The sequence below is a fragment of the Mesoplodon bidens genome (genome assembly GCF_964165515.1).
Source record: "Mesoplodon bidens genome assembly, chromosome: 15".
Classification (NCBI taxonomy): domain Eukaryota; kingdom Metazoa; phylum Chordata; class Mammalia; order Artiodactyla; family Ziphiidae; genus Mesoplodon; species Mesoplodon bidens.
This window is the reverse complement of record NC_138171.1, coordinates 3,866,175-3,885,056: the sequence shown is the minus strand read 5'-3', so window position 1 is coordinate 3,885,056 and position 18,882 is coordinate 3,866,175. Positions and strand designations below refer to the sequence as shown.

The window sequence follows — 18,882 nt, the reverse complement described above, 5'->3', positions numbered from 1 at the left end:
GCTTCCCTTCTACAAGTGTTTCTGTGGACAGTGAGACCATAATCTCCTGAGCAGCAATTGGCAAAGCAGAGAAAAAACAAACTGTGATGTGGAGAAAAGTGTCACCTACCAGGTGTCCTTTGTGTTAACATCTTTAGCTTCCAGAAATGTGCAGATCTTGAGGACACTTCCCTGCTAAAAAGAAGAAAGTCTCAACCTGCTTCTTTCTTTTCTTTTCCTTTTTTTTTTTTGTTTTAATCTTTCACAGAAAGGAATGATCAGACAGAGCAGGAAGAAAGAAGAGAAATCAAGCAAAGATTGACAAGAAAGGTACTATCATTTAAGCACCTGTGTCCTGAATATTAAGGGGGAAAAGGTGGACTAGAGGAAAGCTGCTTCTATAGCAGCTGGGACGGGTGATACAGGGCCTCGCTCTGTGATAATGAGTGATGATTTCTGGGGTAACCGTGAATTCACTCACCAGATGCTCGAAAAGCAGTGCCTTTTGCCACGTCCCGTGGTGTGACCGACATGCCCGTGGACGATGTCTTTACCTAGCACCAGAGAGCATGGCGTGGCCGTGCAGCCCAGATGACGTTTCCATTTGTTTCCAGGAAGTCAGACATTGACTGGGCATGCTCTTCATTTATTCAAGCTCTTTACACAGTGCTTAAGCAAAGTGTGCCTGGATATCAGTGTGTCGGTTACCTTTCAGACTCTTTGGTTACCTTCCACTTGTCTAGAAGCTCCTGACTGCAGAAAACTTTATTAGCCTCAAGGGTTTGCATCTGGGACTCAAATAAGTTAAGTCAAAACATACTATGGCCAACATAGGTAGCAAGTCTATAAACTTTGATCTCCCTTTAAAGCCCTGACCATCTCTAAATTCAAGTGATCTGATGTTATCCTTTCTCTACTGTGTTCTATAATAATAATAAATAATAATAATAATAATGAAATCTTGTCTTGCTTGAAGCTAATAGAATATCCTTCCTGAGCTTGACTTATGAGCACTACTAGTAGTATTTAGCATTTCAACTTTACCAGAAGCTTTTTTGGTAAAATCCTGCCTAATGATAGTTGAAAAGAAGCAGCTGCTGCTGTGAAATTTTTCCTAAGTTAATTCATCAGCCTTTCCTTGAGCTGTGCTGTGGACAGGGCACGCTAGCCTCCTGGGGGTGTGAGTGCTCCTGATGAGATATGTTAAGGGGAGGAGGCTGTAATTTAAGAGTGTATAATTTAAGCCCTTCCCATTAGAGATTTTCTTTGCATTAGGGTTATATTTCACAATTTCAGACTTTTCTATTTATTTGTAGAAGGGTACTGTTTGTTCAGAGTACTTTAGGAAAGCTAGTTTGGCATGTGAGACCTAACTATGGTTATCTTTTATTTTAGCTGAATCAGAGGCCCACAGTTGATGAACTGAGAGACAGAAAAATTCTGATACGATTCAGTGACTACGTGGAGGTGGCGAAAGCACAGGACTACGACAGGCGGGCAGACAAGCCCTGGACAAGACTGTCGGCAGCAGATAAGGTGCGGAACAGACCTGTCTGCGCTGGCCGGGGGTGCATGTGTGTACGAAGGGCAAACCACGTCATGCCAGGGAGTTTATTCTTAGACAGTGGGCGCCATCAGCTGTTGCAGTTAAGGCTGAGCTTGACCAGATGTTGCTTTCACAAATACAACCCAGATTTCGGGTCTTGTTTTCAACCAGGGGATAGTTTTGCCCTTAGGGACATTTGGCAATGTCTGGGGACATTTTTGGTTGTCACCAGTGGGGTGGTGCTACTGGCGTCTGTTGAGTGGAGCCCAGGGATGCCGGTCACCACCCGGAAGTGCACAGGACAGCCCGCACAGAGACTGATCCAGCCCCAAATGTCAAGAATGTGAAGTTGATAAGCTCTGATCTGGGGCACAAATCAGAATAGGCAGGGCTGGCAAAAAAGAGCTGGATGGCATCATTTGAAACAGCGAGCCGCAGTGGGGACGAGGAAGGGAGGAGAGGTGAGAGGCCCTCAGGAGACCCTCCCCGGTGTAGAGGGAGGCAGCTCTGGGCTCTGTCCTGGGCCGGTCTGGTTTGAGGTGTCTCTGGGGACCTCCTGGTCAGAGAGGCGGGGAGAGCAAGGAGGCGGTGGGGCAGAGGCTGAGGGCTGAAGCAGAGGGAGTTAACACCCACCGAGCCCTCACGCTGCCCTGTACTGAGCCCAGCCTGCCAGCTATTATTTCATTTAATCCTCCAAAAGATCCCAAAGAGAGAGGTGTTGTAATTATCCCAGTAGAGGTGCCATTGAACAGGTGACCAGGAGAGGCTGGGACAGGTAAGGCTTGTCTGGGTCAGGTGCTATCGACTGGCAGAACTTAAACCCAGGAGCGTCTGTCTACACAGTCTCTCCTACCTTCCCGCCTCCAGTGATTTTCAGAACTCTTAAAGCCTTTTGGAAGAGGAACATAATACATTCAGCCAATGAGTTTGCTGACTTTGCTAATTGTTCCTCGTTCTTCATATGCTGAGTGTGAGTCCGTGAGGTTATAAATGAATGCACGTAAGCATTGCATGCGCTTGGAGAAATGCAGACAGGCTGTAGTTGGACTGACCCTCTCTGTTGCCCATGGTGGGTGTGCTCAGAGGAGCCCAGCCGTGAAGGGAGAATTCAGGCATCTTTGGCAGCAGAGCTGGGAGTAGTAACGTCCCTACATACTCGATGCAAAGCCTTTCCTTGCCCCGGAGGCTGTGTCTGATGTTTTTGTCTGGCCTGGTCCTGGAGGGTTTATCTGAGAGAAGCACACAATGAAAGTGGGTGTTGGGAAGCTGGAGGAGGGCCAGATGAGAGGCCCTGAAAAGACTGAGATGCACATCTCACCCACATGTAACGGCAAGGTTATTTCTCAAATGACACAAAACAACAATGTATTCTGAAGTTAGAATAACTTGTTTCTAGATTATCTAATTGCTGAATTCCAAGTAAGTTCACCAAAAGCTGAACTTCTCTCATTATTTCGATGTTCCGACTTTATAAGTGCCCTAAGCATGTGCTTGATCCCTCTATGATGTGCCGTGGTGGGGTGGGATGGGGGGAGGGGGGATATCGTCCAACTCCAGCACAGCAAATAACTTCACTAAACACTTCCAGAATACCAGCTATGCACTAGCTTGGTAGGACTATAAAAATGAGTATGTAAAAGTCTACATGCTGAACAAAAGGTTTTTTTAATCTATCACAAAATAACAAAAGCCAGCAAGTATTAGGAATGGCTGTCAATCTAGAACCATGATACTAATTTCCTATGTTAACTTTTTAATGTCCTGAAAAATAATGTGCAGCTTTTAAATTCCAGGCAGCAATTCGTAAAGAACTGAATGAATACAAAAGTAATGAAATGGAGGTACATGCATCAAGCAAGCATCTGACAAGGTCAGATTTCTGTTTGTATGAATTTCATGATACTTATAACATGGTATTTATTTAAAAAGAAAAAAATGTCAGAAAGCACTGTGTGTTCAGGTAAAAAAATTCAGTATTTCTGCAGAGAACTGTCTTGAACAGACAGAGTGCAACTCAATTGAAAGTGCTGTTCGTTCCCATGGTTTCTTACAGGGCTTGGTGAAAGGTGGTATGTAGGAGAACAGTATTACACAGGTGGTTGTTTTATTTAAGTAGTTAATGTATATTTAAGGAAATTAGTCTCAAAGCACTGAATGTACTTTGCCTATATGTTTAATTCCCCTTCTCTAATATTCAGAACTCCCTAGTTTATAGAACTCCTTGATTTATTTATACAAATATTTATGTATTTGTTTCCTCAGCAAATATTTGAGTATCACTATGTGCCATTCTTGGTGCTGAGAATGCAACTATAAATAAGGTAAAGGAGGGTCCGGTCTTCATGGAGCTTACATTCCAGTGGGGATATATTGACTGATTCTTCCATAATCAAGACTTTTCACACACGGGGAATATACTCTCTGTCCACATGACCATAAACAAAAGTGGCACAGGGTGTCTTGCTGATGCTGAAGTGCTCGTTGGCTGCATATCCTTCCAGCATTTCCCCTTCTTGTCCATGGCCGTGACAAGTCATGATGAAGTTCTTACATACCTTTAATTCTAAAGAGGCTGCCTGTGATGCCATGAGCCTTCAACTGCACCAGCTGCTTTGTCATTTCTCCCTTGGTCTAGAGATGCTCAGGCCCCAAATACAAAGAGAAGGGAAACCCTGAATGGAGATACTGCCTTAAACTAAAACAATGGATTCCCTTCCTTTTCTGCTCCTCACAAAGTGGCCACTGCAACTGTTATTTAAAAGATTACTCTGTGAGCCACTGTGGCTGTAGAAGAGAAACCAGGCACACAGAATTCCCTCCTACACGATAGTTTTACTTTGTATATATCAAGGGAAGAAAAAGAGGTTGGAAGAGCAGGAAAAAAATGAAGCAAGTAAATAGTTTGTTTAAAAATATTTGTTTCCCCCCCATGACTGGCATACTTTTGGGCAGGAATAAATCACCTTACTTTTGAGTGTTCAAAACACTAAAAAATGTTTAGGAAATAAACATTCTCTGTAAAACATTCGGAGTTATTTTTAGTGTTCAATTCTGTGTTAAAGAAAAAAAGATATAATTACTACATGTTCTATGTATGGTAATTTCAAAATATTTAATACATTTTTTCATTATACATTATTAAAAGAGATGTTTACTAAAGATACGTATTATTTTCTCATAAGTCCTTGATAGCTTTCTTACAGGACAGAATTTTAAGAGTGAGCCCAAAACTTAGACAACAGGAAATACGATTTTTTTTTTTTTTGGCCGCACTGTGTGGCATGTGGGATCTTAGTTCCCTGACCTGCGATCAAACCCACAACCCCTGCACTGGAAGCATCGAGTGAGTCTTAACCACTGGACCACTAGGGAAGTCCCTGAAATATGATTTTTATACCACTACATTTTAGAATTTAATGTCAACTTTTAAAAGTGAGAACAATATTTTTAGTCACATGAGATTTTCTTAAGTGCATTAAACATTGCCACAAACACATTATCAACTCTACAAGAACAAAACTATAACTCTACTGCTATAATATCCAATAATTTGTTGTATTAATCAATTCATTACTTCTACTGATTTAGCAAAGCTCTGCTCTTTCCGTGTTCTTCAAGTGCTTACCTAGCATTTTTCAAACTAAATTTTAGGTAGGCTTAAGAATTCAGCATCTGATTCCTCTTGGGTTATGGCTGGAGCCCGAGCAGTGGGCGCCGTCTGCGGCTTTACACTACTTTAATCCAGGCAGGTCCATCCTCATGTTTTACCCGTTGGACCTGTGCAAAGCCTTTATAGCAACAGAATTATTTGTGGAAGGTTTTGGCAATTTTAACTTAGAAATGTGTAACCTTAAGTTATTTGTCTTTTTGTAATTTCTAGATTCCACAGGCCATAGAGATTTTCTTCTGAGAAGAATTGTGTTTAATTTTTTGATACCAACACTGAACATTCATCAGGGAACTTTCCTGAAGTTCAGCTCACGACTCCCTGCTGTGTTTGTGCGAGGAGCAGGACCACACACACAGGTGAAATCTTGGCCACACTCACCTGTAAGAGGACCAGCAGAGGACACTCTTCACTCTCTGGTGTCTGAGGAGTGTGAACTGCTGGGGTCAGTAAAGACCCCAAGTAACTCAACCAGAAGAAAACTGTTGTTTGCCTTCCCGCCTTGTTTTGCAGTTCTGCGGTGTGACCAGGGACGGCCGCGTGCGTGTGCAGGGTCACCGCGCCGAGGCTCCGACCGAGGGATGTGTACGCAGTGTCTTCAGTACCGTGTGGAAAAGACGTTTTTATTCTGATCACAATTAATTTGAGAACTCTTTAAGTTCGTGTCATACAAAATGACTTACTGTATTATTCTTTTTTTATATAATGTCTAACAAAAAATGCAGCTGCAACATTTTGATTCCTGTTAATTTTGTTCTTTAATTAAATGACTACTCATTGCAGGAAATTAACCTGGGTGTTACAGTTTCTTGGGGTTGGGGTGAGAGATTTTTTAGAATAGGCTGTGAAACGAGTCCAATTTTATTACTTTTGAGCCATCAGAAGCCAAACACATAAAGGAGAATTCAAACTTTTCGTGCGTTTTGTTTTGTAAATTCTGTTAGTATACGTGGTTTGTGCCTTAGAAAATCAAATTATCCTTTTCAAGTTAATTTAAGTTTATGTATCATTCAGTAATGAACCTAGAAATAAGTAATAACTTGTTGAAAAATTCTACCAGAAGGAAAACTATGCCCTCTTTAAGAGTATTTTTAATTTCATATTTGCAAACATTATTAAAAACTCTGTTATAAGAGACAAAGGTTTAGATGGAGTGGAGATCATAAAGAGGAAACTTACCCTGGCACAAATGTAAAAGGTAATCTTGGCACAAAGGGGGAAAGTAAGTTAAATAAAAATAAATGTTCCCTGAAATATATTTTTACTTGGCCTTCGAGTAAGCGTCCTCATGAAAATGAGCCCTCCCTCCTGGTCCATCGAGGCAGGGAGCACAGTGCTTGGATAAGGGCTTTGGGATCTTGCTGAACCTGTGCCGAAATTCCAGCTCTGTGCCATTCAGCAAGGTATTTATTTCCTCTGCAGGAAGCTCTCCCACCCCCTCCCCGCCCCACCTGAGACTCTCTTTCTCTCTCTCACACACACACAACACTACTGTAATCTCTAAATGAGATAAAGGAGGGAAAGTGGCTGAAGTTCCAGCACAGTGCCCGGCAAGTTCTGTCCACTGCGGGTGTGGTTGCCAGGTAGCCCTGGAGCTGCTGAACCTCGCCTGTGACTTCTCACTGCTCAAGCTACCTCATTGCTCTCCTTGACTTTGCCTGTTCTGCTGCTTTAAGGCTGCAGTAGGTCAGGTGCCCATGGAAACTGCTCAACCCTTGTTGTAGCACTTTGTCCTAAGGGACTTGTGATCAGTCCTAGATGCTAGCAAACATACTGTCAGTTTATGGAATTGGGGTCTTTTATAAGAAATCACTGTATGGTAGAAAACTTCCAGCTCTACCTCTTACTTGCTGTGTAACCTTCTGTGAATCGCTTGACTTCTCTGAGCCTCAATTTCTGTGTCTATGAAATGATATCTAAATCCTTCCTAACTAGAAGCCAATCCCTTAATTTTATAAGCATTTATGTGTATGTATATATATTGTATATTTAATATATATATGTGTGTACTCTTTTATACATAAGATGTTACTTGTGGCCAGTCAACCCCCAAAATACTTATTTTCTATTTTAAGTACATATTAGCTCCCTATTTTATATTTTATTCAATTTAAAATATTAATTGGAGCCAAACTGTGTAAAAATAAGATTTCAATCTCCATCACGTAGAAATATCCATATAACTGCTTACTGTGAAGCAAAGAAAGGAAAAAGTTTCCCTTACTTTAGAAATCATTCTGGCCCCCAAAGCAAAAAGGATCCGTGCTTAGAAAATAACTAAACTGCAGCTATAGTTATAGTCTGATAGATGGGACACATGTTCAGGTTTCTTTGCCCAAGTAAAGACCCATAACTAATAGATAAATAAAATTAAAAATTTACGATAAAATACAAGATATCCAAAGCAGGGCTTTTTGGTTTGGTCCAGACTCAAGGGTTCTAAGATATAAAACCAGAAGATATTTTCATTGTAATCAAAATATTTGCAATGGTATCTAACTTCTATCACTGTATTTTTATTAATCATAAACTCTTTCCCTAAATTGTATTTCCATATTTCATGTTCTTAGCAGGTATTACAGAGGTTGAGATAACCTAAAACTGTGAATCAAGTACGTGTATTTACTCTGCACTTACTAAGTGTATGGAATCCTGCACTAAATAAGTATACAACATGCCATCTCAAATCTCTTTCATCCTAGTTAGTTGGAGGAACAAAATTAAAAAGCAATTAATAAATCACATGGTACTGGTGATATACATGCATATGTATATGAATTTACATCTGTATAAATTTGAAGGGAACGTTTATATTCTTAGGAGCCTGAAGACTTAGAAAAAAACAATTCTGCTTTCTTATTCAATAACAATCAGATATAGTATCTGAATTATAAGAATTTTTCATGACTGCTACTAGTAGTAGTCATTAATGAGGTTTTTGTGCATTGACTTTATAACTCACTTTTATTTTAACAAAATAAAATGATTGACTTAAACAAAATTAAGTCATTAAAGAAATTGCTTTTAAGGAGTTTAAAAGACTTTAAAAACTTGTAATTTTGTGACAGGAAATTGAATCATGTTTCGAAGCATCAAGTTTTAAGCCAGTATGATAGGGAGAACAGTACATTGTATGACTTTGTAAAAAAACGTACATTTAAAATTTTTTAAAGGGGCTTTAAGATTATATTATGTAATTTTTGGACAATTGAAATGGATTAAAAAACACCTAACATCAAGAGGTCCACCTTGTGGAAATATATGGTAATTACAAGTCTAAATTTATTCTAATATATATTGGAAGTTTGAATGTCAGTTTTTAGCTACATATCCACAGTTCTTCAATAGCTAAGTCCAGAAATGCAAAATTCTAATTATACTGTTAAAATTACTAGTCCCACATTATTCCAATACCCATTTACCCAGGTTTTTTTCCAAAATTTTTTTTCAGAGTTTTTCACGTGAAAGGAACATCTCAGAAGATGCTCATAAACAGCTGAACATACTGAAAGTCAAACTGACTTCCTGTCAGGAAGGACCTAACAGTTTGCTCCAATTTTTACATTGCTTAGACTTCTATTTTAGGTGTTTATTCATAGCACTTATGATTCTTCCATGTTTACATTTTAATTCAATATGTTAATGAACCTAGACATAAATATGAACTCACGTATGATAACTGACTGGGTTAACTGTTATTAGGTGGTGCTGATGGAATGGCTGAAGAAATATCTTTAGCAACTTGGAGAGCTTCACCCTAGGCCCTGAGGTCAGAGACAGCAGAATTCGTCACCCTAGAGTGCCAGTTTAAGGAAGAATTAAATGCTAGATGAAAACCACAGTCTACTGCCCACTCAAGGATCTGTTGGGCATCTATGGTATCAGAATTGGGTGGCATTTAAGTCTCTGTAGTGATGTCTGTAGAGTTTAGTATTTAAGTTTCTGCCTGGCTATACTAATGCTGCAAAATTTTTTCTCTCTTCTGTGACCTTTCCCATGTGTTCTTCTGGAACAGTTACCGTTGTACAGCTCCATTTAATTGAAGTGTCGTAAACCTGCATCAACATCGTGTTAAATTGTGATCCAGGTAAGACGTATAAGTCATTAGCAACAATGCCTATTTATTTTTTAGTAGGTTTGAAATAGGAAAGTCAAGAAATGTTAGCTATATTAGTTAATTAACATAATCATTAACATCTACTAATGCAAAATTGATTTAAATCACTATAGTAAGATAAATTGAGGAATAAATTTTGTAGTAAAGAACAGAGAGATCTGATCTTCAAAATGTTTCTTCTAAACCTAGGGGTCTTGCAGACTACAGCCCATAGACCAAATCTGCCTTTTTTTTGTTAATGGTCTGCAAGCTAAGAATTGTCGTTACATTTTAAAATGGTTACATTTGACATGTTTAAACTACCTACATGGTATCCTCAAATTTACCTTTTTCACCTAAAACATTTACTGTGTAGGCCTTTAAAAAAGAGTTTGCCTACTCCTGCTCTAAAAACTTTTTTTAAAGTTTAAGTAAATATATAATAGAAAATGTTGAATTACACAGAACAGTTAATTTTATTTCTAAATAAGCTTGAAATTTTAATGTCAAATCTGTTACAAATTTCAAACTCATAAGCTCACACTGACAGTAGTTATTTGACATGGGTAGAATGCACATCAAGTTAGGTAAAAATACCAAAGGCCCTATTGATATTAAAGGCAAATGTTCCATTAGTGTGACAGTGAAACACACTCTGCTCCAACTTCCGTTTACTTAAAATTATTGCTATCACAGCGTAAACCAAAATTATATTATCTACAGTTCAAGATTGTACAACATATAGATCTCATTCAACACATTTGTATTCCTGAAAAAAATATTGAGTTATTTCCCTCTAGATGTTGTTTTAGGATATTTCCATTGGCTCTTTTGACCTAATATGTTTTTTTGTTTGTTTGTTTGTTTGTTTGCGGTACGCGGGCCTCTCACTGTTGTGGCTTTTCCTGTCGCGGAGCACAGGCTCCGGACGCGCAGGCTCAGTGGCCGTGGCTCACGGGCCTAGCCGCTCCGTGGCACGTGGGATCTTCCCGGACCGGGGCACGAACCCGCGTCCCCTGCATCGGCAGGCAGATCTCAACCACCGCGCCACCAGGGAAGCCCCTTGACCTAATATGTTTTTAAGAAACAGAAACTAACCATTACAAATATGACATCGTCTTTGGTAATGCAGCCTGTGTACCTCTGATTTGCCTACACAGTTCTTCAAAGGTGCCAATAAAATAGAAATCCATATGATTCTACATGACTGCTTTAAAAACACATAGATACCATTTTTAAGTACAAGGAGAGGGTTCATTTCTTACCTTTGTATATAGAGCTGAGCACAGTACATGTCACATAATAGATGCTCATATGGCTGGTTGACTAATACTTTATCAATTTTAATAGAAATACCAACATTATATGGGATTTGAGGATCTGAAGAGTTTTAGGAGGCACATTGGCCCTCTCTGTACTTATTAGCAAATTCCTCCCTAGAAACACTACATCTGTTCACTCACTTATTCACACTGTGCAAGCCTACTGTTCCAGGCACTCTTTTTAGGTTCTGGAAATAGTGATGAACAAGGCAGACAAGGTTCCTGTCCCCATAGAATTTTTGAAGTATACTGTACAAGAAAAAAGGAGTAGAAAATCAGAGTGAAGAAAGAGGCAGGGGCTAGCTCATGTACGGCATTTTAGGCCATGATATAAAGGTTGGGTTTTACGGACACAGAAAACCTCTGCAGAGGTTCTTTGTTGTTGTTTTTTAATTCAGGTGAAAAGGAGATAACATGAAACAGTGTTAAAGAATACAGTTCAATGGCATTTAATACAGTCACAAAGTCGTACAGCCACCGCTTCTATCTAGTTCCAGAACATTTTCATCACAGCCGAAGAAGACCCCATACCCTTTAGGTAGCTACTCCTCGTTCTCCCCTTACCAAACACTAACCTGCTTTCTGATTCTATGAATTTATAATTCCTGGATATTACCTGTAAATTGAATCATACGTGACCTTTTGTGTCTATTTTCTTTCACTTAGCCTAATGCTTTTGAGATTCATTCACACTGTAACATTAATCAATACTTCCTTCCTCTTATGGCTGAAAAATACTCCATTGCATAGATATACTACATGTTTGTTTATTTGATGGCCATTTGGGCTGTTTCCACCTTTTAGCTATTGTGAATAGTGCTATTGTGGACATTCTTGTACGAAAGTATTTGTTAGATATCTGTTTTCAATCCTTTTGGGTATATAACTAAGAGTGGAATTGCTGAGTCATAGGATAATTCCTTGTCTAATTTTTTTTTAATTGTACAATTTTTCTTTTTCTTTTTTTGGCGGCATGTGGGCCTCTCAATGTTGTGGCCTCTCCCGTTGCGGAGCACAGGCTCCGGACGCACAGGCTCAACGGCCATGGCTCACGGGCCCAGCCGCTCTGCGGCATGTGGGATCTTCCTAGACCGGGGCACGAACCCGTGTCCCCTGCATCGGCAGGCGGACTCTCAACCACTGCGCCACCAGGGAAGCCCCAATTTTTCTTTTTTTAAAAAATATATTTAATATATTTTATTTTTGGCTGCATTGGCTTCTTCGTTGCTGTGCACGGGCTTTCTCTAGTTGCGGCGAGCAGGGGCTACTCTTCGTTGCGATGCGCGGGCTTCTCATTGCAGTAGCTTCTCTTGTTGCAGAGCGTGGGCTCTAGGTGCGTGGGCTTCAGTAGTTGTGGCGCCCGGGCTCAGTAGTCGCGGCTCGCAGGCTCTAGAGCGCAGGTTCAGTAGTTGTGGCGAGTGGGCTTAGTTGCTCCATGGCATCTGGGATCTTCCCAGACCAGGGATTGAACTGGTGTCCCCTGAATTGGCAGGCGGATTCTTAACTGCTGCACCACCAGGGAAGCCCCCTTGCCTAACTTTTTGAGGAACCACCAAATTGTTATCCAGAGTGGCTGCATCATTCTACATTCCCCCAGAAATGCACAAGGGTTCCCATTCCTGCACATCCTTGCCAACACTTACTGTTTTTTTATTCTAACCATCCTAGCAGGTATAAAGTTGGGATCTCATGATGGTTTTGATTTCCATTTTCCTAATGACTAATGATGCTCAGTATGTGTTCATGTGTTTGTTGGACATTGGTATGTCTTCTCTGGAGAACTGTTTATCCACAGTCCTTTGCCCATATATTTTAATCAGGTTGTCATTTTGTTGTTGAGCTGTAAGTATTCTTTGTATATTTTGGATACTAGACCCTAATGAGATATATGATTTGCAAATATTTTCTCCCCTTCTGTAGGTTCTTATTTCCTTTCATGGAAGTATTCTTTGATGCACAAAAGTCCTTTTTTAAAAGAATATTTTGATGAAGTCCAAATTACATTTTTTTCCTGTTGCTGGTGTTTTTGGTGTCATATCTAAGAATCCATTGCCAAATCCAAGGTCATGAAGATTTACTTTGTTTTTTTCCTAAGGGTTTTATAGTTTTAGCTCTTTTAGGGTTTTGATCCATTTAACGTTAATTTTTACATATGGTATGAGAGAGTCCAATTTTTTTGTTTGGCATGTGGCTATCCAGTTGTCCCATAACCATTGGTTGAGGAGACTACTATTTCTCCACCAAATGGTCTTGGCACCCTTGATGAAACTCAACTGACCATAGATGAATAGGTTTATTGCTAGACTCTCAATTCTAGTTCATTGCTGTTACGTCTGTCCTTCCGTAGGTACCATATATTGTTTTAATTTAGCTTTATAGTAAGTATGAAATTGGGAACTGTGAGTCCTCCAACTTTATTATTCTTTTATCAACATTGTTTTGCTATGTTGGGTCCCTTCCATTTCTGTGTGATTTTTAGGATTGGCTTTTTCATTTCTGCAGAAAGGGCTTGGAATTTTGATAGGGATTGCATTAAATGTGTAGACTGCTTCAGAGAGTATTGCCATTTAACAGCATTAAGCCTTGCAATCGGATGGGATGGCCATGGGATGTCTTTTCCACTTACTTAGGTCTTCTTTCTTTCAACTACAAAAAGTGTTTTGTAGTTTTCAGTGTTCAGATCTTTCAACTCCTTCATTAAATATACTCCTTTTAATATGCTGCTGGATTCAGTTTGCTAGTATTTTGTTAAAGATTTTACATTTATATTCATAAGGGATATTGGTCTGTAATTTTCTTGTGACATCTTTATCTGACTTTGGTAGCAAGGTATCGCTGGCCTCATAGAATGAGTTAGGAATGTTCCCTCTTCTGTTTTCTGGAAGCATTTGAGAAGGACTGGTATTAATTCTTCTTTAAATGTTTGGTAGAATTCTTTGCTGGGAGGTTTTTGGTTACTGATTAAATCTCTTTACTTGTTGTAAGTCTGTTCAGATTTTCTGTTTCTTGAATCAGTTTTGGTAGTTAGTGTTTCTAAGAATTCATCCATTTCATACAAGCTGTCTAATTTGTTGGCAGTCGTTCATAATTCTCTTGTAATCCTATTTTTGTAAGGTCAATAGTAATATTCCCAATTTCTGATTTTAGAAGGTTTAGTCTTCTGTTGCTCTTAGGCAATCTAACTAATGGTTTATCAATTTTCTTGATCTTTTCAAAGAATCAACTTTTTTTTCCCCTTTCTAAGGTTTATTTTAAAATTTGCTATTTTGTTCATCTTGGATTTTTTTGCATTGATTTTGATGTTTTAAAATATTGCATTCAGATATTATTTATCTTGATTGATGAATTTTTTTTGGCATCCCCTTAAAATTCTGCCCCCCAAGGCAAGTGCCTTACTTCTCCTCACCTTAGTCTTGGCCCTGGGGACTGAAGCTGTAGTTGGAGGGAGGGAGGGAGGTTAGATCTGGGGTAGGGGTGGATTGGGGGTGGGAGACAGCGGTGGAAGGGGGAGGCAGAACCACCAAAAGACTTCCTTAGATTCTCTGCTTAGATGACTTCCTCAAGTCAAAGTTGGGATAACTTGTGTAAGTTTGCTCATGAAGCCCCATGGCTCAGATGTGCAGTACTCCAGGAGGTGTCTTCCAGATTTTCTCCTTTTAAGGTTCCATTTCCAAGGACCTCAGACCTAGATAGGAGGGGGTTATATGCTGAGCGAACACTGACATCACGTTTCCCAAAGGACACATGGATTTTGTGCAAACTCGGCCTTGGGCTGCTGACAGCATTGACCCCATGGTTCAGGGCTGTTCAACCAAAGGGAGGTGATGGTGGGGGAAGAGGGCAAAGGTCTAGAGAGGACCCAGTCTCAGAGCAAGTACCTCCCTCTCCTCACCCCGGGCCTTCCTTTTCTTCCCCCTGTCCCACTCAAGTGGCCCTTGGCCACTTCCAGCTTCCAGACAGGACTCCTGGTTGGAGCCCTGGGGGTGAGTGAAGGAAAGGCAGGCAGTTCGGAGCCATGCCTGTGCCTCCCACCACGTGTGTGCCCACGGGTTGTCGCCTACTTGCTGACTGAGAAGTGATCTGTCTCATCTCTTGGAGCGAGGGCAGAGGCAGGAGAGGAGCAGGTCAAACCCGGGTCTTTATTAGCCATAAGACTGGCAAAGATGGTTCTGGGAGGGAGGAGGGGGCCTGAGCCTGGCGAAGGAAGAGTCATGATGTGTGGGATGGACATAATAGCTCAGTCTCCCTAAGGAGGCTGTGAGGAGAGAAAAGTGGGCAGGGCAGGCAGGGTCTGTGTCATCTGGGGTGTCAGTCAGGGTCCTGGCAGGAGATAAAAGACCCACTCAGCTGCCTGTGTTTGCATCACTAAGACTTAATGAAGGACTTTCAAAGAATCAACTTTTGGTTTTACTTAGTTTTCTATTCTTTTTTAAAAAAATCTCTAATATCATTTCCTTCCTTCTGACAGCTTTGGGTGTAGTTTGCTCTTTTTCTAGTTCTTTAAAGTTATAAAGTTAGGTTATTGATTTGAGACCTTTATTTTTAATGTATATAAATGTACAGCTATAAATTCCTGAGCACTGCTTTATGTTGCATTTTCATTTGTCCCCAAGTATTTTCTAATTTCCTTTGTGATTTCTTCTTTGACCCATTGGTTAAGAATGTATTTTCACTGGAGAGTTTTACATACGGAGTCAGAAGCATGGTGTGATTTATGATTTAGCAAGAACATATTGGCTGCTAAGTGCATAATGGGTTGTAAAAAGGCAAGTATGCATGCTGGAAAGTAATTTAGGAGGCTGTTGAAATCGTCTATGTGAGAAATGATGTTGACACTGTCAAAGGTAGTGACAGTGGAAGTGACAGAAAGTATATATATATGTAGAACATATTTTGGCAGTACAATCTGCAGGACTAACCGGCCAAAAGAAATGGAGCAATCAGGAATTACTTCTAGGTTTTGGCGTGAATAGTTGGGTGGATAAAAGTGACGTTTACTGAGATGGAAGGACAGGTCCATTTTTTTTCTCTGGTGGTGAGAGAGACTGCGGCTGAGAGAAATCGAGTTGTTTGTGGAGAATTGAGATGTTTATTAAAACTATCAATAAAGCAGTGTATATGGCGTTCTGATGTCCCAAGTAAAGGTCAGCATGTTTCTACATTTGGAAGTCATCAATACAAAGGCGGAATTACCTGAGAAGGTATAGATTGCAGTGATAGACTAGGAATGCGCCCCCTAGTAAGAGGCAACAGGGAAGCCAGGAATGAGCCCCCTATTAGAGTGGAAAATATGTGCCAGCCAGGGGGTTGTTAACTGTGGAAAATGGCACTGAGAAGCTGCATGAGAAGTCCGCAGAGATAGGATTTGGTAAAATAACTGGTGATTTTGATAAAAGCTGTCTCAGTGGAATTGTAGGGACAGAAGCTGGACCTAGGGGAGGTGATAGGTAAGGGGCAAATAAGTGTGTAAGTTGAGATAGTAACTGGCGATAATTCTTTTGATACGTTCTGTGTGAGTAGAGAATTACACAGGGAGGGCAGCAGTTAAACAGGAACTTGTTGTCAAAGTCCTTTTTTTAAAAAAAAAGTGTGGGCTATACACACCAGTAGAGAGAAGTCAGACAACAGGATTCAGAGCACTAGCAGGGGGATTAGATTGTCCTGAAATAATGAGGCTATTCTGCCGCTGGAACATGTGAGAAACCAGAAATGCCAGTATTGATGCAGGTAACATGTTAGATTTTAGGGAGAAGAGAGAAGGAAAGTATGAGGTAAGGCCATCCCCTAAAAGGTAAAGAACTAAGGAAAGAGGTACTGATGTACAGTAATACTCTGGAAACACGGTGAAGGCAGTTGAACAGGGCAGAATAAGGATTACTGAGCAATGCTGTGTAGCCACTTGAAATATGCAGTCATAAATTTAAACCTTGATTATACTTCTCAAGTGATGTTCAGGTTGTGGAATGAGGGATATGAACTAGTGGATAAAGTTGAGGAGAGGAGAGAGGGCAAGAGACTATTATTTTGGACTAATGACCCTAGAATCGGTAAGGAAAGAAGGTAGGACAAGAAGGGTAACTAACAGGCATAGCAAAAGAGTGGTGGAGTAAACAGCCTGGGACTACTCTAGAAAGCAAGCTGGGGTGATGATGTTTGAAGGTGAGATTCAGGGCACAACTATGGTCATGACAAGGTCACAGCAGAACAGTTTAAAGAGCTGGGAGGAAGTAGGAACCTGGGTAGGATTACACACAGAGCACGGTATAGGAATTAGCATAATGTATTATTTAGGAGTCTTGGAAGGTCTGGCCAAGGATGAGGCAAACAAGGATGTGTGTCACGATGGGACTGATTCTAAAGAAGTCTCACGGGGCAACATGGAGTTTCCACTCCTGAGTAGTAGTTAATAGTACAGCAGACCTGTCACTGTTTCTTGACATAGAATCCCTGCTACCGTATCAATCAATCAGTAAATCTTAGCTGATTCTAGCACTGGGATAAAGCTAAGATGTGAAGGGTTTTCCTTTGCTTATCTAGACTAAGAAGCCTTTACCACTCTATTTAAATACCAGTAACATCCAAATACTCTGCTACCGTGAAGCAGGTAAGTGCGGCAGTGAGTGAGGCTGCGTGCTGTTATACTTCAGATGTCTGATTGATTGGAGGATATTTTGCTTGATCCAATGTTCATAAAAGAGGAAAATGATTTATAAAGTAAAATAATTGTATAAAATCCAAGTGACAGCATTTATTTCAACTTTATTATATAATTAAAGCAAATATATTCACTTTTATACATTAATCTAGCAAAATATATTATTACAATGAACACTAGGGCTTAAAAAGTACTTGTCAAAAGCCTGCTGCGAGTTAATACCATTTTAATTCTAGATAGACATGTTAACTATTTTAGGCTAGTTAGTGCCTTCTAATACAATGGAGCCATAACTGAATAAATATACTCTCCAACAGTGTGCTGAAAGTACTGATTTACACTCGGGGAAGCATTTTAAATCAGACTCCTCCCCCTTCTATGCATCACTAAATCTTTATTACTTGTAGTATATTCTGAACTAGTAAATTTTAATAATACTTTATTTATTTAGTTCAAACTTTAAAAATATATTTTATATGATAAATTTTAGTTTATTAAAGAAATAATTAGTTTATGAGTATAGTTAACTTGGCAGTATTTGTCTCATCCAAATATTACTCCAAAAACAAGCCAATTTCTTTTACTGATTAGTTTCCCAAAACTTTCTAAAAAAAATAGTATTGTACAGACAAAAGTCTTTGGGTCTCAAGAGTCATGTTATAGTGACTGTAGGTTCTTTCTCATCCATTAGAGGACATTTCTTTGAATTTAGAGGTTCCTACAAAGGTACTCTTGCCTGGGTGACATGTATTTTCTTTGTAGAGCTACTCTGGTATTCCTCAGCTATACACACAAAGGAATAACTGGATAAAACTTGTTGATAACAACTAGACATCACACATTGTTTCTTTCATGAGCCATGAATAATGACATCAGTCCTCTGCGTACATTAAGAAGCTGCTCTTCTTGCTATGGCCAAGAAAAAAATCAAGGTATTAGATATTATGTATCAGTGTTCATTCTACCCAATTCCCCAGGGTCTGTTCCTAGATATCTACAGAATTATGTGCTTATTACTGATATTTTAGATATATTTAGATGAATTTAGATGATCAGTTGCGAGAAGACCTCATCTTTTAAACCCGAAATCATTGAAATGTATTTTTTACTTTCTTCCTTTAAATATTAAATCTGTAGTCTGGAGAAGAACTTCAGCAAGAATCAGTCTAGTTAGTTAGCTTATGTGCTTTTAAGCTGAACTGGCTTAGCCGCACATCCTGATCCTCTGCTATGTATCAGCATACTGGTTCTGTGTATTAAAATATCCTGTATCAAAGATTAGTACTAAAATACACATAGAAATGCCTCCATCTTTGAGAAAACACCAAAGGCATGTTCACTTGGGAGAAGTACCTTTAGACACCTTCCCCCCTCCCCAACCCCTGATTGCAGTTGCTGGTCTACTAGAACTCTGCAAAGCCAGCTACTTTTATCCCCAAATCTAAGGAAATGAAGTCTTGTCCAAGTAGACAGTAGTTCTTTCTGGGTAGCTCTGCCTGACACAGGACTTCAGAAGACACATCAGGACTGTTGCAGTGCATCGTGCTTAGATGCATACAAAGAGATCATGCTTCTAGCTTATTTTAAAATTTCTAAATCCATCTTTTCTTCCTTAGG

General features: G+C 39.8%; 2 protein-coding genes across 2 annotated transcripts in view; one reads left to right on the top strand and one right to left on the bottom strand.

Annotated features, from left to right (window-relative positions):
- PHACTR3 (phosphatase and actin regulator 3) overlaps window positions 1-5,947 on the top strand; it is a gene marked incomplete at its 5' end in the record, with an annotated part of 222,487 nt that extends 216,540 nt beyond the window's left edge. The window contains 4 exons of the mRNA XM_081255887.1: window positions 248-309; window positions 1,375-1,515; window positions 3,319-3,395; window positions 5,406-5,947. Of these exons, the coding sequence (XP_081112013.1) occupies window positions 248-309; window positions 1,375-1,515; window positions 3,319-3,395; window positions 5,406-5,421 (296 nt within the window). The 3' untranslated portion in view covers window positions 5,422-5,947. The remainder of the gene's footprint in view (window positions 1-247; window positions 310-1,374; window positions 1,516-3,318; window positions 3,396-5,405) is intronic.
- An 11,533-nt stretch (window positions 5,948-17,480) lies between these two features.
- Window positions 17,481-18,882, bottom strand: part of SYCP2 (synaptonemal complex protein 2) — a gene marked incomplete at its 5' end in the record, with an annotated part of 59,597 nt that continues 58,195 nt past the window's right edge. Inside the window, one exon of the mRNA XM_081256423.1 lies at window positions 17,481-18,174. Within this exon, the coding sequence (XP_081112549.1) occupies window positions 18,100-18,174 (75 nt within the window). The 3' untranslated portion in view covers window positions 17,481-18,099. The remainder of the gene's footprint in view (window positions 18,175-18,882) is intronic.